Source organism: Corticium candelabrum, chromosome 15 (genome assembly GCF_963422355.1).
Source record: "Corticium candelabrum chromosome 15, ooCorCand1.1, whole genome shotgun sequence".
Classification (NCBI taxonomy): domain Eukaryota; kingdom Metazoa; phylum Porifera; class Homoscleromorpha; order Homosclerophorida; family Plakinidae; genus Corticium; species Corticium candelabrum.
The window spans coordinates 4031820-4055327 of NC_085099.1; the positions used below are offsets into that span (position 1 = coordinate 4031820).

Consider the following 23508-nt stretch of genomic DNA (forward strand, 5'->3'; position numbering starts at 1 on the left):
CTTTGCAGGCAACATGAATTCCATTTTACCCACTACGCTGACATCCAACAGAACATATGTACCTTCAAATGGCTTTGTTACCACTCCTGTGACACCATGTAGTAAGCCCTATAGAAAATGTAAATAATGTGATATAGCACTACACATTGCCATGTATCTTAGCACTGCTCAATACCCCAAAAAATCCCTTTGTTCCCTTCACCAGTCCCTCTCCTACATTCTTTGGCTGTTTGCTAGTTGCTAGGTCTTTCTGGTACTTGTCATCAAACGTCAGCTTGGCAATGCCCTTGCCCAAGGTTCCAGTGATACGAGACACAGCACCAAATAGACCACCTACAACCACAAAATACTAAAATGTGCAATCCATTTTGACAACATTCTCACTATAAACTACATCATCCCATGAATAGTAAAGTGTATGTGACAATACATATTGAAAGCAATGACAGATTAGCTCCATAGTACTAGTAACTAATGTGCAAACTCTGAACAATTGTAATAACAGACTTGCAAAACTTGTCAATTGAAAAACTAAGTTATTCAGATTTGTTTAATGGCAATTAAAAGCATAAATTCTCAAACACGCCAACAACACAACAATAACTGCATGACAATGTACAATAGCTGTTTGTCAGATATCATTTACAGTACGTGCATGAAAGATGTTCGTACAACTGTGCACATTAATATTCTTCCATTAAAATTTGAACACCTAATGACTTAATTTGCTGTTTTGCTTCAATGAAAGTGAATCAAGCACAATTCTATGCTCATCCTTACCAACAGTGTGGCTGACAAGACTTCGAACACCAAAGGCAAACCCAATGGCAAATTCTTGAGGTCCCTGCACAGCACCCTGATAATACAGAATACTACTTACACAAATCACACTCAATTTCACAGCTTGTATGCTGTTTGTACTTGATATGGCTCATAAAACAAATCAAACACACCATCCTTGACCTTGTTAACTAAACCAAATGGATTTCCAATGACATCCAAACCAAGAACCAAAGCATAAAATTGTTTAAGAGCCTGTCAAGACAGCAAATTGATGATCAGCTTGAAACAAGATAAATCACCTCAATTCTAATCTTGCCTGTGACGTGTAGTGTTTTTGAATGCTTTTTTGTAGTTGCTTGTCATTCATTGATTTGCTAGAGACCTCATAATATGAAAGCCTGCAAAACACTACATATGTATCGAGCTCAAGGTAGCACACTGTACCTTCAGTATCACCTCAGTTCAATGTCTTGAACATCTGTCAACACTACACCAATAGATTTGAGCACTGTAGTCACAAATTGCACTGGAGCTAGAGAGCTTGATGCATCGTCTTCTCCAGTACCAAAAGCATCCATAGAAAAGCTGACATGAACCTTCACAATATTATAATACATTAATTAATTAAATAGCGCAGAAAAGACAAAAAAGCATTCACAGAAATTGTTTACCTTCACTGGAGAAAGGTGGAGAAAGTCAATAAACATTCTTTCACCTTTAGCAGCAGCCTGAAAAATACATATTGTACTTCAGTGTACGTAAAAAGAATTGGACAAAGAGACCTCAACAGCTGATGACTGAGACAAACTACTGCTGACTCTGTCCTGATCTTTCTTGTAACCAATAAGCTAAAACCAATACACTAAATTGACTAACAATTGCTACACATGCGCACACACATGCGCACACACTGGACAACAACGAACACATGCACGCACGCGCACACACACACACACACACACACACACACACACACACACACACACACCAGACAAAGCAGAAAAGTCAGACAAGCCAACCACACAAGATAATAATAAAAGATAAAAGACAGATACACATGCACAAACAACTGACAAACCTCTCGTTTATCATTCGATTTCTCAGGAGCAAACACTTGAATTATGTTGGTGATAAATCCCATGTCCACTTGAACACTTATCTCCTGAACTAAAACCATGAAGTACCTACAACACCAAAAACATGGGTTCTATATAGATCACATTAAAAGACAACTGAAAACCAAACTTGATCTGGTGAACACTGCTCTCAGGCATGCGATGAATAACAACACTTGCCTCAAGAAAAGGTTTTGGGGCTAGGTACGTACAAATCGATAGTAGAAATGATCCCACTAGTCATAAGATATGCAATCATACCAGCCTGAGCTGCAACCGACTTAGGAGGCTTGACAGGATGAAAGACGGTAGAGAATACATTATGTAATACCTGATTGTCAATCTAAATTGCAGAAGGCGCAAGTCATTGTTGACATAATAGCATACAACTAATCAATGTGCTACTGGGCTCACTTGCATTCTGTTCACCACAGCATGGACATGAAGATGATGCTTTGACATGGTAAACTGGCAGTAGATGCCCTCATGGAACGTACGTCTCAAATCTCTCTTTTTAGGAGCAGTTAACTTCATGTTTTGAAGATCACTGAAGTCAACCTGATAGCAAAAACATTAAGCATGAAAGACCACCTACGTAACTTAAAATCACACAACAGCTTACCTTAAGATTGGTTTCTTTCATTTTTGATCTGTCTCGATAGAGAACTTCAAGTTTGTGACACATTTCATAGCTCTCAGGTTCCCAGCGCTTCTTCTTTTCGGGCTTAGATTCCCACTGGTATCCAGAGCTGCCATGCCAAACAAACTTGAATAAGTAGTAACGAGTGTGAATGATTCTTGACACTATGTACCTTGTAATGCCAATATATGCTGCTGTAACACCACGGTAGTTATTGACCAACGCGATGCCTACACCTTGCAAAGCGAATGAGATCTCCAAATCAGGTCTTTCTACATGTTCCGTCTAGTTAAAAACCAAGCCTTGTAAAACATCAATTTCATTGCCTCTAATTTCCTACTGACTTCTGTTGCCTTCTCCACTACACGCTTATCATTTGTAAAGAGCAGAACACGCTGTAACCCATCAAGAAAAGAGGCCCAATAGATCTTAACTGGATTCTTGTCAGAACTCGACGGTAGAGAAAGCTCTATCTTCCCATGATTGTCCTAAAATGTTAAACCTTCTAGTGCAGTTATGAACAACACTAACAAGGTATGCATTACACGTACTTGCAACAAGTTATTTTCGTAGATGTCTGTAGCAGTACTAGTATCACCAAAACGCCAGCACAACATCCTTTTGCCAAGAGGATTAGACCATGTAAAAAGCCTTGACTGTTGTGACTTAATTGAGAAATGCTTATCTGGAGCATCTTGTGATCTTAGCAAACAATTCATCTAAACAACTGCATACGGTCCACAAAATGCACGTAATACTTTTGCCAGAACTCAACAGTAACTCTCTCATCAATGCAGCTGTTTTCTATCCTTATAGGAGCAGCTCCATTAAAGTACGGAGAAAAGGCTATTACAATTGCTGAGTCAGACACCTGTACTTCTACATTCAGTGCAGCAACCTACAATCACAGATCACACATATCCCAAACACAACATAAATTAAAGAGAGCACATGAAACAAGTCTTTTCTACCTCGCCATTTAACTGTAGCAAAGTAGAGTGGGCTTCAGTAAATTTGAATGGTTGAGATCGCGGAGCATCACTAGAACCAACTGCTATTTGCAAGTCACCAGTCTTGCCATCTGGCCACAAAGGACAACACTGCACACAAATATACAAATAAATAAATAATAAATACAACGTTGCCATAAATCAATCAATGCAACAACACAACCAATTCAAATGAAGTTCCAACAAAATCTTAGAAAAAGTGTTCCATCTCATAACTTTCTATGTCCGATCAGTCTCTTTCAAGTTTAATTAAGAACATATGTACACTGTGAGTGTAATCTCATTCCATTATTGTATCTAACTGTAGATTCTCTACACAGCTACATGAACTTCAATTTGTCAAACTTTTCTCTATCTTCAAATCTCTGTCCTTACATAGTTTGTCAAAATTAGACGCAGCCATTCTATACAAGTCAACTATACTGTAACACAGTTGCTGTCGACTAGATTGCTTGCTATACAATGTCTGACAACAGTCATCGATCCTCCCAAGATTTGTAGGCAAACATTTCACAGGAAACAATTACAAATTAGAGAGTATTGACAACTACAAATGCCTGTTACCATACTGAAACACTGCTACAAAACTGACAGATTATATGGCTTACCTGCTCAGAATCAACCCTGAGAGGATGAGAAGATGGACCCTCAAAACAATAAATCGTGTACTATTGTAACACAAAATTTATCTCCAGTACAATACAAACAGCCATAATCTACAACAATCACCATACAGGACTGTTGTTGGAAATTAATTGGTACGGTGTGAAAGACACTGTTCTTGTCAGACTAAATGATGTCAAATTTACCTTGACACCCACCTACAAAGTACATAATTCAAGTAATATGTGACTACACAGAATCAATTTGCACAAATAATAGAAACATACCTCATACTCTTTGTTGTCTAGCATACACTTGACTACACCACCACTACCAGCAATATCCAAAGAGAAAGGTTTTGACCATTTTGAGTTAGAAATGCGAAGTTGAGCCTAACACATGCAAACTTGGCTTCATGATTAACTACCATCACATTCAGAAAACACAAAAAAGACAGACAGACAGACAAACAAACAAACAAACGATGCAGAAACAACACAGATGCACACAAATTAACATACCGTCTTCTTAGACCCAGATGTCTTGTCAAATGCCAGCATAACAGCACCAGAACAAGAAGGTTCATGTTCAATTATGTGTTTGACTTCCTTGGGCTGCGCACACAACCAACCAAAAACCAGATTAGTGTCAATATAACGCTAACACCAGCTATACCTTGTACTGCAAAGGCAAAAATGTCTTATTCACCATCCAGTAGGGACAGAAAAGATACAAATGAACAGACATGTCTGCCACTGTTTGAACACCCAATTGCTATGCAAGAGCATTTGTATGAAGCTCTATTGCAATTGGTACATGATTAAATATGCTCACCAAAGACACAAACTGGCCTTCCATCGCCTTTGTCTTTACTGCAAAAAATGACAGCCCTGAAGAATCTGAGTCTACCTTCACCTCACCAATCCAGTCATGTCCTCCACAGTCAGTTGCCTACAAGCATTATCCATAGTCAGTTGCCTACAAGCATTAAATATATAAATTCCTTTAGAAAATGCAAACACCTTACCATAATGTGCAGCAATGGCTTTTCGTTTAAGTCTATATCAAATATTGTTGTCTTTTGTCCACCTTCAAGTCCACCCAAAGCTGTAGAATTCTAGTAACACTTCTCATGATTAAACATTGTTAACTATGAAATTGATTGTCACAAACCTCCAATGAAAATGTAATTGGCACAGGAAGTAGATTGTGTACTACTACAGGAGGGCAAAGATGAAGTGTGTGACGAGGCACGTCATCTAGAGACATTCCTTCAGGCACCACACTCTCATATCGATCCTTTGTGACCACCAACTGATAAAACAGCAAAGTAATCTTACATCATTCATTCATTCATTCATATATATTTGAGAGATACTGCCATCACAACAGATATATGTCTACAATAAACTAACCAGGGCCAAGAGCCCTATGTCACACTACGATTCAGCTAAACCCAAAAAACTGTCCAGCTGGAACGTTAACAGTTTCCTTTCATCGGAAATGTTCCATTTTATTGCATGACATTAAACGTAAAAATCAGGTATCTAAAGCTTCCCACTACAACGACTAAATGTTTGTCGCAGTTAACAAGACTGTGTACTTGCATAAAAATGCACACAATATTTAGACTGGCTATAAACAGCTACTGCATCTTCGTTCTTCTTGTATGTTTAGTGCTATCATTTACATTGCGTCCAAACCAGCTGAATGGTGATTCTCAAAATATAGCCCACCTGTCCTATTTAGCTGCAAGGAATGGTTCCAATAATCGATGAAAAACGTGATCTACTGGCATGCAGTTGCTACAATAGAGTAGTAACAAACAATACAAAATTGGTGCATTACCAGAAACTAGATGTGAGGTTCTCAAAGATGTCATGATTGCAGTTAAAAAGAACATTCAGTTTAATCCTCAACAACTAGCTGTTTTTGATATACGTACATATTATGTGTGAGTGCTGCAGTGTGAAGCTCTTGCTTATATAGATAGGTATGCTACACTGTGTAAGTGCAATGCACACAGACTTTGCAGTAATATACTGTGAACATGTCTGAATTCTCCTACACCAGTAATCATGAACCTCTGTCAGCCTTGCTCCAAATAAAGCCTCAACCTGTTCAATGCTTTAGATTCACAACTTGATACAACAGCATGCCATCTAGCACCACGAGCACTTTGCCTGTCCTCTCAATCTTATGACTTTGCCCCAGTGTTTAGTTGCTCAGCATCCCATCTTGTGTCTAAAAACTTATTCGTAGACTAGTAGTGCATCAACTGGCTACTGGCAACTAAGAACTTGTGATAAGTCACTATCTGAAATTTAGTTGCAATGGCTGCACATAATGGCCACTTAGAGAATTGCACTTGCTGCTGTTGATCTGCTGACCCTTACCATTACAGTACTTTTTCAGTGAAACACGTCTGCGTAAAGGTAAATACCATGCAGGTAAAATTTTGATAAAGATTGTATCATGACACAGTAATAATAACAATAAAACACTGTTTCATACCCGAACACCAAACTTAGAATTATCTGCTGCCTTGCACGTTAAGTTCTTCTTTGTGTCTTTCCAAGTAAATGTCTGACTTACACTGTGACTGTGAAATGCAGTTGCAACTTCAGGTAACAGAGTAGTATTTGCATTTCACTGATTTCTACCTTGGTCCTGGAGGTTTCAACATAAAAGCACAGCTTCTAGTGCCAAGTAAATTAGGATAAAATGTCTCCTCTGGTACAAGCTCTGCCACAGAAACACTCTGTTTCTTATCAGCACCTACATGAACCATCTGTATTTCAGCAGCCACAGCCAGCTTATTCTTAACCTAAAAATACGTCTCCACTCAAACATCTCAACACTCACAAAATCCAACTGTTTGTTGACTTAACCTGAAGTGGAGACCGAAATCTGATTATTTTGTGACCTTCGAGTGCTTCAATTTCACACACCAGAGATAAGCCCTAAACAACATACATTGCTCTAACTTAACTTACTAATATGTCTTGCTGTATCATAGGTATTCTAAATGTCATTGCACCTTTGCCGTGGAATCAGCAGGCTGAAGAACATAACGATGCAGAGCAGCTTCCAAGACAGGAACTCTTGTAATAGTCTTAAATCCATTGACCTAATTGTTAGCAAAAACGACTAGCTTGACTTGGCCAGTAATAATTATCTATTTTCAGACCTCCACAGCTATAACACAGTCACCTCCACGACGATGTCCAATTTGATCAGCATTAAAAGTTTCACTGAGAATTTCAGTATTCCCTCGTGTATCTTGAACAAAGGAAAGAGGTTCTATTTGATTAGCAGGAAGGATAATACCAGAACCATTGCTGGGATCCTATTAATAAATAAGGAATTCACGGCTGATATCCATGATACAACGTCAAAATTGACATGACAAAATCACACCTTAAACGCAGGACCAGGCCACACTTTCACAGTAATTCCAGTCTATAAAACACGCTTGTAAACAGACTTAAAGACTGAGACTGTCAAAAGTCCTCCCTCTCGCAACACACAAACACAAACACACACACACACACACACACACACACACACACACACTACCACCATCACCACCACCACCACCAACAACAACAACAACAACACAACAACAATATTCACTACTATTGTCTACACAGCCTAACACTAGAAATAATTCTCTCAATAACAACTGAAATGCCTGCCTTTCCATGCTAGTGTTACAAATTTAAAGCAACTGGTTATAATCTTATAATAAACATTTCTATCCCACTCCATTGTCACGTAATGCACCTTGTTGTGAACATCATATGGTGGTACTTGTCTATGTTTTGCCAGTTGTCCTACAGCTGACTCTGCATCACTCCAATCCTATAAATTACATGCATCCAAACTCAATCAGTTCTAGAGTTGAAAATTACAAATCACCCACCTCTACTAAAGCAGTAAAGACTTGTAAAACTGTTTTGCTTACTGTTACTTGCAGAACATCTTCTGAAGCAATGTTTAGTGATAGCAGTGCTTGTGGCACCTCTATTTCTGATATTGACATTCGATGAGCTGCTTCACTTGTTCCCTGTTGATTTGTGTTTACGGTTCCGTCTGGTTCATCTTCATCAATGTTCTGTTCAGTCGTGACACCCATTGACAAATCAAACTGTGCTGCCAGTATCTCCTCTTCAGCTTTCTGAGGCACTCTTCGCTGTACATCCAATTTCAGTTTCCACCGGCGATAAGTAAACTCATTTTCAAACCGTGGAACTGGTTCAATCAATGGCTCCCAAACAGCCAATGTTTCATTGTAGTATGCAACCTCCAATTCCAAAAATGTAGAAACCTTCATCTATAAAGATAAATCATAAAATACATTGTAAGCAGCACTAACAACAATGTATATATATATACCTCTCCTGACCAATTTCTTACAGTTCCTTCCATCTTTCCATCTACTGACAGTAACGGATAAAAGTATCCGTTGGATTCATTTTCCAACTGCAGTTCAAAGCTTTCAACCTCAACGTAAAGCTACATGACAAAAGAATTTACTTTACTGTTCACTAAATCTCAAAGCCTCAGTGTATCAAACTTCTTCTAAAATAGATTCAGCTTGCACCAATGTTTGCCTACTGCGAATGCTTTGGTGTGCTGCTCGATGCCGTTCTATCATGCTAGAGCTCCTGTCTTTCTGAGAGTCACTTCGACGTTTCTCAGAGCCAGAAGATTTCAGTGATGCAGGACTGGTAGAAACATTAACATCAACTACAAATTTCAAATTAGCAGACACATAAAAATCAACGCAGGCAAATAGATGAATTAATATCTTCATAGTTCATACTTGTATCATAGTACCATCGACCTGACTCAATGTCTTTACAATGAAAGAGATCAGGAGGTACAGCAGTATCCTCAACTTCTCCCTCTTCTAATTGCAAATGCTACAACCAAATTCTCATCAATTTCTTTTAGAGTTTATGTTGTGCACATCTACAGTTACTTATGAGCCTATGTACGTCAATATCTATGACAGTATGTATCTACATATGTCTATACAGAATGTGTCGCATCCAATCATAACCGCGTTCAATTTGCAGTTCTAGAATTGAAACTGAGGGTGAGTCACTACTGTTGGAACTGACAGAACCAGAGTGTAGCTGCTAACTGAAACATGTCACCACCTAGTACGGCTTCATCAGCCACTGATCCATCGACTATCAGAGCAACTTCAGCTAATAGCACCTCTTGTTGACCTTGTGATGAACACTAATCTTCCTCAAACAGAGCGGTAGAGTGCACAAAACTATCAGTATTCCTGTCTGCAAAATAGTATGCCATCACACTTTCGGAACTTTGCAGAAAAAAAAGAAGTGTGTCAGTTCTGTCAGTTCAAGCAGTTCCAGCTCCTTGGACGAAACTGTTGCAATCAGTTCAAACAGTTTCAGAACTAAATCAAGTGCGAGTCCCAGCAGTTTCAGAACTACAGAAACTGTAAATCGAACGCACCCATAGATCATCATTTGCGTTTGGTTGTATGTGACAACCAAAGATAATGGATAAACAGCCAACACAACCACCAAAGTGCATGAAAGGGATTTTCACCAAAACAGTCTTATTCATGCTTGTGAATCTGAGAATGTTGGAAAATGCACAATTAAAACAGACTGGTCTGCAACAGCTAATGAAGAAGCAATCGCCTCCTAATGGACTAAAATTATGTAGAAGCTAATTTTTGGGGTAACAAACCTCGCCATTTCACAATAACAAATAATTTTAGAACTGCTAAATTTTTAGCTATTTTGTTACAAAATTATCGGGCATGGGCAACAACAGTTGCTTTGTAAATGTTTAGATAGATTTTCAAGTAGCATGCATATAAGCAAAATTGCATGTACATTTGTAGAGTTGATCTTTTCTAGAGAGGGCTCATAGCTGTGTAAGCAAGAGTAAAACGCATCTTCATTTACTAGTTCATTCAATATGAAACATTATACAATAGACACTGTGTACATAAGGTATCACCTGCAATGCCTTGCTGGCAGTGTCAGCTACGTGCTTCATCATGCTGATTGTGTAAGGATCCACAGATACATTAATAGATGATATCGAGATTGTTGCGTTCTTTTTCATTATGTCTGAATTGTCAGTATAAGTCAGCTGCACATCAAACGGACTAATAATCTAGACAACAATAAGATCAAGATCAATTCACAAACTATATTGCAGACATTTTTATTACCTCTGCTCTAGGCTGTGTTTTCTCTGAGTAGATACATGAGTGAAGAGCTAAACTTGGCAAAGATGCAAAGACCTTCTTTGAATCTCCTGTCTGTTTGAACATTGCATCTACACTAGCCTACACATCACAACACAACAAATACCCGGTGATAAACAAAGGCCAAAGTTCTATTTACTGTGAAGTACAGAGCTCTTGTATGCACATCAAATGAGTTCTCCAAAAGAAAAACATGCATGGTGTCCATCTTGAATGTCACATTTGCTACCACTGGAAGCTTTGCTGTCAACTCTGGCTCTTCTTCAAAACGATGTTTGTCGGCATGTTTAGACGGTTTTTCAAATACTCTTTCTTGTTTTGTTTTGTCCTCCTTTGGAAGTACTGACTGAACAAAGTTAAGAAGTGAAAGTACAAAGTTCACGCACACAGCCACATTGAGGTTATTCAAAGATCCATCAACAACATGCTCCTCAAAAGAGTTTTTTGAATATGAGACATCCAACATTGGTTCTTTAGATTCTGAATATCTCTCAATCAAGCTAGAGAAACACAGGTATAGAATTTTATTAAGATAGTCAAGCACATTTTTACTGTGTTATGCCATGTTGTTTCTCTCTGATGTCATCAACTAGAAAACTACTGACTGTCAATTTAGTTTCTAGCGTTCCGTTAGAATTGAGATGCACAGTAGTCTTTGCTGTGGTTATTGCCATGCTTGCAATGTTTGCCTCCTTTGACTTGAGTGTGACACCAATCTTTTTCAAACTAGCATTCAAAAACACCTTTACGTGGTCACCATCTATCTTCGCAACTTCAGGAACAATTGTTTGTAACTGAGAGACCCTTGCTCTTTTAGGTAGAGCTGTTGCTTGAACAGCAGGAGCACTATAACAAACCAAATTTCAACTGCAGTTGATGGTGTGTACTGAGATAGCATTATTTGCAATACGATGTTGGTTTCAATGACAATGCAAACTCCATAAGACCAAGAACTGATTGTCGATGGACAACAACTTCCACTGCAGCAATATCAGCACTGATCTTATTCTCAACTCCTCCAAATTCAGTCTTGAAAAGTCTTGACGTTGAATCAACCTATTATAACAGATGAAACAATCTCAAACAAGTTATCCAACAACTGGCAGAATAAATTAAGTTGTCAGCCTATATATATCAATAACAAAAGATCAACTGATTCTTGCATCAGATTGAGTACATCAACTAACAAAAGCTTGCATACTAACTTTTGCCACAATCTGACCGACCTGATCATCAGCTCTAACGGCTTTGCAATAAGTTATCACTAGAGAAATTCAATTTATGAGCAGTGACAACTCTATCCTGAGGCCATACTTGTTTACTTTCTCAATTTTAAATATCATCATCGCTCAAAGTGTTGCTGCGTAGTAGTTTCAAGCTGTTTGTCTGTTCGCTATAAACCCTTTAATTTATCACTTATGTTAATATGCTATATCGCCTTTATGCAGTCACTCATAAATGAATGTGCGTCAAACTAACAGTTTAAACAACAACAACAACAACACAATATTTGTCAATGCTGTACACAATGCGAGGAAAACACTCAACTCAGAAAGTATGTATTTTATTTTGATTTTAGCATTCTTTGCCTTTAGTTGGATATCTTTGTGTGCTGACTTTGAAGTTGGTTGCACACAAAGATAGCAAAAATACAGCAGTTGTATGTTAGCATTTGTCACTCAGTCACTATCTGATCGTCCAATAAAGCTGAACAAGAAATAACGTTTGACTCTGCACTTGTACAACCAACAGCCTTAAGAAAGTCTGATATACAGCAGTTTCTCCTACTGCTACTCAAACTTCAACTAACATTCTGGCTCCTGTGATACCATTACTCTAAACTCATAATTTAACGTTGTTGCTGTCAACTACAACTTTGAAAAGTGGTGTGCGTGCATGTGTGTGTGTGTGTGTGTGTGTGTGTGTGTGTGTGTGTGTGTGTGTGTGTGTGTGTGTGTGTGTGTGTGTGTGTGTGTGTGTGTGTGTGTGTGTGTGTGTGTGTGTGTGTGTATGCTTGTGTTTACACATCAAACTTCAAGCAACACAAGGATAGATCACACTATAATTCAACCATTTTGTCACTGTGACATCTTGTAACATAGTAGTGTACACCATGCACATAATCATGCAGCAATGTGATAGATTTAATGTCTACCTTTAGAAGTTTGAAGTCCAGCAAATTCACACCTTGTTCAGAAAAGAGAACAAGTAAAGGACTACCATCTGCACCTATAAAAATATATTAGATACTAAATACTTACAATAAGGTTTAGTTCAAACGTTTTTACTTTTCACATCACAATCATGAATAATTGCATCCTTAACAGATGCAGAGACTTCAAGACAAGGCCCCTTCATGCTGACACTTGCATCAAGGGCTGTTATAGAAAGCTCAAGTCGTACTGTTTGTTCCTTGCCTTCTGCTTGGTCTAACAAGCTCAGTGACACCTTATAAACAACACTCACACTTAGTAAACACTCCAAATGAAAGCTACTGTTAAATTTCTACCTCAGGCATGTCAAATGCAGCTCTGATTTTAGTCCAATCAAAGTCAACATCAGTTTCAAGTTGTACTTTACCATCTGTTTCAAGTTGTATTTTACCACCTGTTTCAGAAGCAGACAGTTGAGATGAAGATGCAGGTCTAGTTTTTGGCGCTGCGGCTACAACAAAACACAGCAAGCTTAATTACATACCATTACGTCAATATATCCCAACATCAGGCATTTGCTGTTAGCCCAACTGAATGCTACGACAAGGAAAGGCACTCCAGCAGCATGCAGTGACAAGATTGCCAAGAATACTTCAATTAATACATGACATTCTGTTTCAACTATGGTTAGCAAAATATGTGCACAACAAGACTCAATCACTTCAGAAACGACTGCTGACCTCAGAAAGTGGGCCCCAAAGAATCCAATCCACAACATTCTCAACAACTGTGTGTGAGCTATTAGTGTATAACTCATAGACAAACACACGGTCAAGTAACAACACAAATCAGATTTTAATAATAATCGCCTTATAATTGGAAGAGTAAATGATACACTTTTTATTCATACTTACATTAGACATTCTTACAGGAATGTCTTTAAGCATCATAAATAAATTAAGTCTCTATCTTACCACTTTCAGTTATTTTTGTTTCTACATTTTTCTTCTCCCCTGCTTTCAAGTTCTCCTCGAGAAACGCCAAAGAAAAATCAATATCAAGCTTTCCAACTTGTAGCTGTTGTAATACAAATATTGTTGATTGTGTTTCTTTTGTGCTTGTGCAACAAATTACCTTTAGAGGTGGAAGAGAGCCTGTAACATCAATCATAGGAAGTCCTCTGTATGATTCTGTTATGCAACGATTCAGCAAAACTTCAAAGTCCATTGGAACAAGCAACACGTGACACTGAAGTTCAACAGTTGAAAATCTACGTTTGAAACCAACAAGAACAAGAACAGTGCAGTACAATCACTTCAGCCAAAATGCTTGAAACTTAGTCAACCTGGTAAGTTTCAGTTTCATGAGTTGAACAGTCATGCAGTCAACGACAGCAGGAAAATCAGGATTGTCAGCAACATCCTCAGTGGGCAAGTCTTTCTCCTTCAATAAATCATTGGCATATTTGAAACAATTCGATACAATCAACTTTCCAAGATCAGCTTCCAATCGTTCATCTGACATGTCATTACGAGGAATGACGATCACAGGTCCATTAGCAGTAATGTCCAACTTAATGCGAGCTCCGCTATTCTCTTTCAGCTACATACAACACAAAAACTGGAATCATATGGCTTAACTGATGACCTAAAACCTCTTTTTTGCATGTATACACAAATTATAGCATTTTATATAGACTATGGCTATGACATTACAAAACAAACATTCACAAGTACTGTCAGCAAGGCCACCATTTCTGCAGTATAAGTAATGACAAATACTCATCACCCAGTAAATATAAAGATAAAAGACCAATTCCAGTCTTAAATCTCAATCCAAACTAGAAGCAAATGCATAACTCCACTTGAATAAATGCAAAACCACATGCACACAAAATGCATAATATTAAACACAGTGAGTAAACATGTCTTTGTCTGTAAAAAAGGGAGCATACCGAAGCTTTAGCTGCTTCTGCTGCATCATGCATTCTTTGCTTTGCTTTGGCAACAACAGCTTCACTAGGCTTAAACTTTTCACCAAAGTCCTATCAGCAATAAACATTTTACAGTAAGTTGGTACATTCATAAAAATCTTAGCTCATCTACCAGCAACTTCTGCACAAATGCATTCAGAAAGACAACACGTAGTGGTGCAACTTTCAGGTGAACATCAACGTCAACGTTGTTCAAGTCAGCATATCGTTCATCTTTAGATCCGTCATTGTACACAGATATCTACAAAATTAGTCCTTTGATACCCTCTAAGAGCTTAGTCAGATGTACAATAGCACAATACATCTGCTCTCAGCAATGCATCTTCTCCTTTTGTAATTGATATTATCTGAGCATTGAATGGAAAATGATTTGCAATTATCTCTACGTAATTAGAAAGACCAACCTTCTGATACTTTGTTTCTTTACAATCCAAAACAACTACATCATTTAGGCTAAAAATAACAACACAAACTCTGGTGAACATGAAAGAAAACAACCATACACAGTGTGTCAGTCAGTCAGAAATTTTAGTGAAAATTGTTTGAGTACATCAATCAGCACTCTGTCAGTGTCTGACATTGTAATACACAGATTGAGTACCTTTGAGTCTGTTATTTAAAAACAAACAAACACACAAACATACAAACAAGGAAAAACAAGTCTTGTGATAAACATGCAAATAGTCACACTTATACATCAACTGACAGAAAAGCAGCAATGAATAGACAGAATCAAAAGTGCACCTTGCAGACACTGTTGTAACATCTTTCCCAACTGCAATATCAGTAGCAACATCTGTATCAGACTAAGCATTGACATACAGTTGCACAGTAAGCATAAGACAATACTAGACCTTTTACTGATACGTTTGCTATGTCAATTTCTGGCGAGCACAAATGAATGGCAACACGTTTCAGATTTGCTTGCAACTGAAACTGAGTTTTTGCCTTTGATAGACCCAAGTCAACTGGTTTCACTATCACACCATAAAGTAACCTCACAAGCTAAAGATGTGTTACTACTATCAAGTTAATTAACCCTCTGTCTGTACAACAGCCTGTGACCTCTGATTATCACTCTCTTCTTTAACATGATCCGTCCTTACAAAGCAGCACATGAGCACCCCTCATACCAACTAACCTAAATCCAGTAACCTGTTTAACTTGGAGGCAAGACCGAGAGCAAATTCTTTTAGCTGCAAGAGAGACCGATCTTGTACCACAAACTCTACGTTAGAGACCTCAGCAGTCAGTTTGTGCAATGTTGAATTATACTCTTCATCAAATCCAGGAGCATCAGTATTAGCCTAAACAAAGCCAAGTCAGATGGATAACTATGTGGCAAGCCACACCAAACAAAGCAACCTTCAGGAAAGACACACTGACAAGTTTTTCTTCCTGTGAACCACCTTGTACAAGAGTCAAAAATTTTCCTACATACAGAGTTTACAAGTTCGAGTGAGAAATGAGTGATCATTAAGTCAGATACCGTCTACACTTGTGTCTTGAATTGTGACCATCTGTAAACCTGCAGTCACCATAATATCCCATGTTTGCACCTTCACTTCCGTGCTGATGTCCATCACAGATGCATCAAGTAATGCTGTCTCTTTATCAGTTTGCCATCGTGATACAGTCAAACCAATCTTTTGTATTTTCAAGTCGGCAGCAAACTTCAGTGCTTGAGGTTTCAATTTAAAACCTTTCGTATCTCCCATTTGTCTGTGTTCTTCACCATCAGTAATGTCCAGCTGATACTCTAACTGATCGCTTGTTTCCGTAGAAATGCTGGAAAGTGAAATTGCATCAAAGTCATCTGTAGACAAGCCAAGCTCTGATAAAGTTGGCAGCTCAACAGGCTCTTGATTGGCTACAACCTATAAAGAACAACACAACAAATGTCAAAGTCAAGTTATGAGCACCTACAAACATGAACGAAAACTTGTACTTCAAGAGTTGCAGGAGATGATGCAGACTCTGGCAGAGGTAAACTCAGTACCAGCTGTAAATAACTACTTGTCAACAGCTACATTTCACAGATAACCTCAAACACTAGGACCTCAATTAACCGCTCAATCTTCCGATCTGATACTGTAATCTGCAGTAGTGGCAAATCACCACTCAACTTCACCCTGGAATGTTCCAATCATATCATTTACGTTGTAAATATTAGTTTTAGAGACAAACTTTGGTAGTCTGGTGTCATCGGGAACAACACTCTTCATGAGCACAACATCAAGTGTGACTGGTTGCAACAGGTGAAGTTGTCCTGGGCCTTCTTTCCTTGCTTTATGCCAGTCATCCTCACGACTTGCAAAGATAACTTGAACATCTGTCACTTTGAGATTGAAACGATCATATGCGTGTTCATCAAGTTCTTCCACAGTGGCATCCTAAAGTTACCATTGCACAAGTTTAGTTGATTGTCCATATAACATTAAGACAAATAGTATTATCCAATAATGTATAAAACAATCACCTCTAGTGATGGCAATTCTTCCTGAAATTGTGACTTCAAGGAGAAAGAACCAAGGTCAACAACAAGAAGGTCACAAGTACTAATGAGAAATACACTAAATATGGAAAGCCTTCGTATATACCCAAACAAATATCATCTCACTCTGTTCTCCTGCCCGTCTCAGGCACCAAAACATATGAAGAATGAACCGTGACATTCACATCTACCACCTGCATACAAATGCTTTCTTAGTAATTAAAATGCAGACATGCCATACGACATACTTTCCGTCTGCCAATTGCATGCTGAATGGCAGCTCGTCCTTGTTCTCTCAAGCTTTGCAGCTGTTCTGTAGCAGCCGACTGCAACCTGCATTAAAAGAACAAGGTTTCCCAAAAAGGCACAAAATCAACATATGAACATTGATTTGTTACTGCTGTAGATTGACATCTTTAGGCAGAGAGAAGAAAGGAATGATCGCATTGACAGTAAGCTAAAATATTACTTGACGTTTGGGCAGAAAAACAAAAAACTATATATATAACTATTTACCATATCAGCTGTAATTTCTGCTGGTTGCAGTTCAACTACAATCCTTTGGTTGCATTTACCGTCAAGAGGGTTGTTCTCAAAGCAGACAGAAAACAAAGGCTTTTCTTTCTCTGCTTTGTCTCCTGGTGGAAGGCAAAAAACAAAGGTTTGCACATATTTGAGCAAGCAACCATAAAAAAAGATAATCATACTAAAATCTCATAATACAAAGCTAATGTAATACTTCAGCTGGAACTATCAGTAGGTGCCCAAATACTGCCACAATGAGATGATTAAAAGCAATAAATGCACCTATAGTATATAGAGCTATACACATACAAGTATAAAGACAATGTAAAACCCATCTTCTAATATCATTACAAAATAGGTTACTCTTGCTTATCTGCTGAGATAGACTCATCTCATTACAAAATTAATTGATGAGATGCATTGCATTAGTAATTACTGTATTAAACATGACAATTGCAACACAACAAGACCTTCATAATTCATGTACATATCAGTCACACCTTGCATCTTCTTCAATAGTTCTGGAGCCTCACCATCCTCAGCAATACCCAGTACAGTCATTCCAGATGAACTAGCCTTTACACTGACCGAACAAATGTTAATTCACATGATGTACTGCTACAACCAGAATAATCCTACCAAACATTCTTCGCAGATGTCCGTGTTTCCACAAAGACTATATTTTCATTTAGAGAAGCATGCACAATTTCCCTATCATTTAAAGTGTGAAACAAGACAAAACAGAACAGGAAAAACAAATGACCACCTCCCATCTTCTCCGACTAGATCGGCCGCTAGTTGTGTAAGTTGCACACTGATTTTGTTGTCAACATACTGCCACAGATAAAGAAAGAAAGTTACAAAAAGCAAAAGCAAGATACTAACAATGGAATATAACACCTCTCTTGGAAGCTCTGCAATTGAAGCATCTTCTACATACCCAATGGCTTCATACAGTTTTGCTTTTTCCTCAGCTGTAATTTCTACTTTTTCACCTTAAAATAAATTTTGGCATGTAGTTTCTAGCTATCAATTAAATTATTAGTAAAACTTAATCTCAATATATACCAGCTATTGTTGTCTTTGTTGTTCCTTTCTGGTCTGCTTTGCCCCCACCAAACCAGCCACTAAACCACCCTTTCTGTTGCTTTTCCTTCTTCTTCTGAACCTTTTCTCTCTCAACCTGCAAGTAATACAACGTAGTTATATCATTTTGATACAAATCCTATCATAGTAAGTACCACAGTCTTCACTGTTCAGTTCTTTGATTATTTACATGCTAATCTATGTACCTACCTATTGCCTGGTTGAGAGCATAAATTGTTTGCAGGTGATTTGCTAATTATACTGTGTGACTTTGATTATCCACCCCCCTAGTTTCTCCTGTTTTGTGTGCCAGTCTATTCAATTAACAGGCATGTTTGCGTATCTTGCTGCCTGTTAGGTCAACAGGACAACCATTAGATAAATCTTGATGATACCTATTTCTGCTCAGTAATGTATCATGTCTGCATCAACTTCTGTCTATCGATCTTACCATTTGTCTCCCTCTGACTTCCCTGTCCACCTGTCTCTGACCCAATGTGCCTCTAAGCTTAGTCCACTGTGCAAATGTCAGTTAAATTAATGGTTTCTATACGTAATATGTATAATAGTTTGCTCTATTAAAACAAAATTACAATGTTTCTCACATATTCGTGCAACACACATTCTAAAATCATGTTGTTTGGTATATTGCAATTACATACCTCCGTTTCAGCCCACCCTCGAGCTAAACCTATGTTGAACACATCCAGATAATCTTCAAGTTCCTGCAACATTCTACATGTCTGAAACATATTCATGACCTCTAAAAGCAAACATGTTGACAAACCTGCAGTCTCTTGCTAGAGTAGCTCTTCTCTAACAACTTGGCCTTGTAGATGTCCCTGTATTCCCTTAGAAGACGTCTAAAACCAAAAGAGACTGAAGAGGCAGCTAATGTAGAAACAACAAGTCATTCAACTTGTGTTTATGGATGTGCTTCCATGACCACATTCGCAATCGTCTCCTCACTTGTTCATTTAGAATAGCAGAGATACAATATTTCCACCTGTAAAGAAAAATCAACAATAACTAATCACAACTTGACAACTGTTACTCAACTCACCATCCTCTTGCATTGTTCATGGGTCGGCCAGATGCCTTGTACTTCATAAACTTTGCATTCAATGCGATTCGATCAAATGACTCTACAAGTTCCATGACATCGACAAACTGAAAAGCAGACAAATAAACACTCACCAACCTGCACAAAAGACAAAAACCATTTTGCAAGCATTCAATCTCCATCTAGCCTTATAGATGGGAATGTGTCCTGTGGGAGGGTAAATGTTCCATCAGCCATTCCTGAATGCTGGCTGGCAGATTATGATGACCTTACAAGCCATCACAGTAAGAGAAATAAACAAACAGAAAATAGAAAGAGTGGTCCATGCACCATCCTCAAACCCTACACTGTATTTGCATTCCATATTGTCAACTATGTCATACAAGCAAGGATGCCAAACTCACACAAGTAAACAATACTGCAACACACCCAGATTGCTACAGTCAGACTGCAAGAATCAATAGGACCTCAAGTCTCATCAAAATTTCTTGATAATTAGTTATATATCTAGCTGCCACTGTAAATGTAATAAAGATCACCATCACCTGAGAACGAGCAAGAGTAAATCTCAACTGCTGCAACATGATCTCCAACAGCATCTGCAAACACCATTGCAGATGATCATTTACATTTTCACTAACTCCTGCTAGTAGATAGTGCTTCTATTGTGGTAGTTCTTGCACATCTGTGTATGCCTGCATATGCGCGTGCTTGTGTGTGTGTGTGTGTGTGTGTGTGTGTGTGTGTGTGTGTGTGTGTGTGTGCCGCGCGCATGTATTGCATGCAGATATGCAACTTTGTACAGCACCTTTGGTACATTCATGTCTTCACCAGGATTCTTGTTCAGCATTAGTTTAGCTTCACCAGAAAACGGTCGGAGCACTAATGCACAACAGTTGATTTACCAGTTAGGTATTAACATATGACAAAACACTGTCATCACAATATACCGTCAGGAGGACTCTTGCTGTTTCTCCTTATCCTGTCAGTAAGTCCATCCTATCAATGTCATTGCAATGCCTAATATAAATGATACAAACATAAACTTTAAAAGACCTTACCTTCCACTCTGCTAGTGGCAAACCAGCTAAACATTGTGCGTTCGTCTCCACATAAGCAGCAAGGTTTCTAATGCCTACAAGCTATTACATGCATCATCGCCAACAACAGGTTCTCCAACCATCCATAACCACAAACCTTCCGAATCTGCTGAACAGCATCTTTTATGACTGCCTCCTTCCAGTTAATGTCAACTGTCTGTTAGCAATAATAAAAATGCATTAAATACTACTTTAATAGTACTTAGATGGTAGCTGAAAGCTAAATGTAAACCTACTTTGGCAAAAACTTCTTGAAGTGTCACTCCAATGGCAAAAGGTGACCCAGGACATGTTACCTGTTGGATCATTTCAAGTACCTCTTATTACAGTTTGTGTATCAGTCATTGTGCAGTAGTGAGTTTTACTTCATCCTCATAGCGAATGTGAACGTTCTTCACTGTGACCTACAAAGTCATATAATGGAATACCATAAACATTACATATAACATCATAACTACAGCCCTCAGATAGAGCAATCTGTTATCAATGAGTAAACAAACTATGTGCAAGTAATCGTCTGAGATTCAGTACAGTTCATACTTTTAAGTACTACGTAAAGACAAGTCAAACAGGCAAGTCGCCACAACATCCAAGTGTACATATGCATTTCCCCACTGTTGCACAAGCAACACTTGTTAGCAAATATTAGATACCATAAACCTAATGTCCTTGATAACAGTGTTTAGTCAGAAAAAAGTAATTACAAAGATTCCTTTCCTTATGAAGGTATTATAGTCTTGTGTAGACAGACCCTCTCCCACCATGTCACACTTCCTGACAAGAACAGACTGATTCGGCTTCATCATGCTGTACATACAATGTCAGATTGAATTGAGTTAATTAAGACTTCATTCCTATTCTGAGTGTGACAAATTTCACAACATCTATGATGTGTAAACTGTCAATAGAAGCGCAAGCCTAAGCCAAGTACAAATGCATAGGGGCATAGTGTGACCTCAAGACATGGGGGGGGGGGGGGCTAGACTTCACGATACTATGGAAACACGCCAAACTCTTATTGGCTTTTAATTAATTGGTACATTACATCAGTGGCAGATACAGACTGAAAAAAGGTGGTGCAAATTTGGACAATGTAGCCAGGCTTCACTAACAGTTTGTGTCACATTTTTTGATAGGATCCATAGGAATGATGGCTGTCTACGTTTGCTGTCCAGCACAACAGTTCTCTAACTAGGTTTAAGCACATTTCCATGCATTACATATTAAAGCCCACAAATTTTTAAGACCCCGTCTACAAATCATGGGCTATAGCCCAGTCTAGCCCATGCCACGCTACGCCCCTGAAAATGTATAAACCCAAACGTCTTGTAGGCACACAAGGAGCTAAGTCAGGTGTTGTACCTGTAGATTCTTTATGATCTGAGTGACCATCTTCTCAACAAAGCCATCGCTCTTTTCCTCTGGTTTACCTAAACAGCTAACCATCAGCAAGAAACAGTAGGCATAACAAGATGAAAGAAGCCGATACCCTCTCTTTCAATCCTCTTCTTTTCTTCTATCTGCTCCAGCTCCTTCTGTTTCTTCTCTCTGGCTTCTTTCTTAGCAGTTTCAGCATCATATTTAAATCCTTGGCCAACACCAAGACACAAAACTTACAAAACATAGCAGATAATACCTGTCCTGTTATCCATCAGTGTTTACCCGTAGTTGGTCCCACTATCAGATACACACCATCAATAACTACAATTGTTGGTTCAGTGTACAGTGACCTCCAAGGAATCTTTAACCGAAGTTCGTCTATTCACATTACATTACTAGAATAGCAAAATGTCGATGACAATGCAATAAAACAAGGCAACATACGAAGAAATCCAGCATGAACTCGAATAGGTAAATTCTTATCTGCCTAAAAACAAACAGGACATCAGTTTGGTCTACTACAAATCCATCAGAAACTGATTGTGGGCACATCCTCCTGATTACATGATTGCATTACATTCTCCCAGTATTGTTGCTTCAAGGCAATAAAGACATCAGCTCATTGGATGACTTCCAAATTTGGCAAAGCAATAGCACAAACCACCTTTAAACCCATTGTGCGCAGAGTACTAATTTACCTTAATTAATTAATGTCTAGATGTTTAGCATGCAATTTTGCACAACATACTAGAGCATCCGGTTTGACTTCCAAATCTTCCAGCGAAACATTGCCTGCAACACATTTATAGACAATAGACATCCAGCAAGAGGAAGTTAGCCGGAAAACATCACGTGACATGCAGAACACATTATCTAACGCATTAGGCTGTCTAGACTTCCAAGACAGTTGCAGACGAGTCACGGGCATGTTGCTGCTTTTGCGACATCTCATGCAAACGACGGAGACACCGAATATACTGTAAGATAAGCTTGACTGATTTGATTGACTGACCGCTGAAAATGCTCAGTTTGAGTTGCGAAGAGTCGAGGTTCTTGATGTACGGCCCCAAGAACTTGTTAAGAAGCGCAGTAACTAAGCCTTCAAACATGTCGTTGTCGACTAAACTGGCTTTTAGAAAGCCTTGTAACCAGACACGAACTAGACGCTAGCGCGCGCAACAAAGCAATAAGGACTGCAAGCCAGTAGGCTGCGTCAGAGCTGTCTCATACTAATATACGGTTGGCTAACGGGCTCACAAATTATACATCATGTAGTGTATGACATGTGCTATGTAGGGTAT

At 38.5% G+C, this 23508-nt stretch overlaps 2 protein-coding genes across 2 annotated transcripts in view; both read right to left on the reverse strand.

The window, feature by feature from the left end:
• The window catches only part of LOC134190683 (intermembrane lipid transfer protein VPS13C-like), a 22767-nt gene extending 2163 nt beyond the window's left edge, over window positions 1-20604 (reverse strand). The window contains exons 1-77 of the mRNA XM_062659162.1: window positions 20536-20604; window positions 20273-20326; window positions 19728-19834; window positions 19584-19670; window positions 19452-19527; window positions 19327-19389; window positions 18647-18761; window positions 18479-18573; window positions 18345-18412; window positions 18218-18289; window positions 18079-18161; window positions 17570-17691; window positions 17452-17510; window positions 17302-17386; window positions 17180-17247; window positions 17039-17117; window positions 16747-16952; window positions 16619-16691; window positions 16508-16561; window positions 16049-16436; window positions 15925-15992; window positions 15715-15866; window positions 15599-15660; window positions 15414-15536; window positions 15304-15355; window positions 14964-15012; window positions 14862-14906; window positions 14672-14800; window positions 14521-14610; window positions 13912-14168; window positions 13701-13836; window positions 13541-13643; window positions 12923-13077; window positions 12702-12861; window positions 12569-12642; window positions 11324-11469; window positions 10966-11259; window positions 10553-10913; window positions 10378-10494; window positions 10161-10319; window positions 8980-9079; window positions 8731-8903; window positions 8550-8669; window positions 8077-8487; window positions 7938-8015; window positions 7572-7613; window positions 7342-7500; window positions 7192-7281; window positions 7043-7114; window positions 6815-6978; window positions 6666-6753; window positions 5325-5465; window positions 5179-5268; window positions 4986-5102; window positions 4827-4925; window positions 4673-4765; window positions 4439-4543; window positions 4283-4369; window positions 4157-4216; window positions 3510-3638; window positions 3297-3436; window positions 3090-3240; window positions 2883-3026; window positions 2711-2823; window positions 2521-2647; window positions 2313-2456; window positions 2160-2241; window positions 2029-2098; window positions 1862-1967; window positions 1566-1631; window positions 1455-1511; window positions 1240-1379; window positions 1100-1181; window positions 922-1035; window positions 781-856; window positions 176-333; window positions 63-108 (exon numbers count right to left, since the gene is read on the reverse strand). Coding sequence (XP_062515146.1) covers window positions 63-108; window positions 176-333; window positions 781-856; window positions 922-1035; window positions 1100-1181; window positions 1240-1379; window positions 1455-1511; window positions 1566-1631; window positions 1862-1967; window positions 2029-2098; window positions 2160-2241; window positions 2313-2456; window positions 2521-2647; window positions 2711-2823; window positions 2883-3026; window positions 3090-3240; window positions 3297-3436; window positions 3510-3638; window positions 4157-4216; window positions 4283-4369; window positions 4439-4543; window positions 4673-4765; window positions 4827-4925; window positions 4986-5102; window positions 5179-5268; window positions 5325-5465; window positions 6666-6753; window positions 6815-6978; window positions 7043-7114; window positions 7192-7281; window positions 7342-7500; window positions 7572-7613; window positions 7938-8015; window positions 8077-8487; window positions 8550-8669; window positions 8731-8903; window positions 8980-9079; window positions 10161-10319; window positions 10378-10494; window positions 10553-10913; window positions 10966-11259; window positions 11324-11469; window positions 12569-12642; window positions 12702-12861; window positions 12923-13077; window positions 13541-13643; window positions 13701-13836; window positions 13912-14168; window positions 14521-14610; window positions 14672-14800; window positions 14862-14906; window positions 14964-15012; window positions 15304-15355; window positions 15414-15536; window positions 15599-15660; window positions 15715-15866; window positions 15925-15992; window positions 16049-16436; window positions 16508-16561; window positions 16619-16691; window positions 16747-16952; window positions 17039-17117; window positions 17180-17247; window positions 17302-17386; window positions 17452-17510; window positions 17570-17691; window positions 18079-18161; window positions 18218-18289; window positions 18345-18412; window positions 18479-18573; window positions 18647-18761; window positions 19327-19389; window positions 19452-19527; window positions 19584-19670; window positions 19728-19834; window positions 20273-20326; window positions 20536-20577 — 8962 coding nt within the window. The 5' untranslated portion in view covers window positions 20578-20604. The remainder of the gene's footprint in view (window positions 1-62; window positions 109-175; window positions 334-780; window positions 857-921; window positions 1036-1099; window positions 1182-1239; window positions 1380-1454; window positions 1512-1565; window positions 1632-1861; window positions 1968-2028; window positions 2099-2159; window positions 2242-2312; window positions 2457-2520; window positions 2648-2710; window positions 2824-2882; window positions 3027-3089; window positions 3241-3296; window positions 3437-3509; window positions 3639-4156; window positions 4217-4282; window positions 4370-4438; window positions 4544-4672; window positions 4766-4826; window positions 4926-4985; window positions 5103-5178; window positions 5269-5324; window positions 5466-6665; window positions 6754-6814; window positions 6979-7042; window positions 7115-7191; window positions 7282-7341; window positions 7501-7571; window positions 7614-7937; window positions 8016-8076; window positions 8488-8549; window positions 8670-8730; window positions 8904-8979; window positions 9080-10160; window positions 10320-10377; window positions 10495-10552; window positions 10914-10965; window positions 11260-11323; window positions 11470-12568; window positions 12643-12701; window positions 12862-12922; window positions 13078-13540; window positions 13644-13700; window positions 13837-13911; window positions 14169-14520; window positions 14611-14671; window positions 14801-14861; window positions 14907-14963; window positions 15013-15303; window positions 15356-15413; window positions 15537-15598; window positions 15661-15714; window positions 15867-15924; window positions 15993-16048; window positions 16437-16507; window positions 16562-16618; window positions 16692-16746; window positions 16953-17038; window positions 17118-17179; window positions 17248-17301; window positions 17387-17451; window positions 17511-17569; window positions 17692-18078; window positions 18162-18217; window positions 18290-18344; window positions 18413-18478; window positions 18574-18646; window positions 18762-19326; window positions 19390-19451; window positions 19528-19583; window positions 19671-19727; window positions 19835-20272; window positions 20327-20535) is intronic.
• Window positions 20605-20666: 62 nt separating this feature from the next.
• Window positions 20667-23362, reverse strand: LOC134190971 (intermembrane lipid transfer protein VPS13A-like). The gene is made up of 11 exons (XM_062659528.1): window positions 23220-23362; window positions 22956-22999; window positions 22652-22694; window positions 22490-22585; window positions 22317-22415; window positions 22190-22257; window positions 21193-21231; window positions 21064-21123; window positions 20925-20984; window positions 20789-20869; window positions 20667-20726 (listed from the first exon to the last, which is right to left on the reverse strand). Exons 1-11 carry the CDS (start codon window positions 23314-23316, stop codon window positions 20667-20669), a joined length of 747 nt encoding a protein of 248 aa, XP_062515512.1. The 5' UTR covers window positions 23317-23362.
• Window positions 23363-23508: the final 146 nt, after the last annotated feature.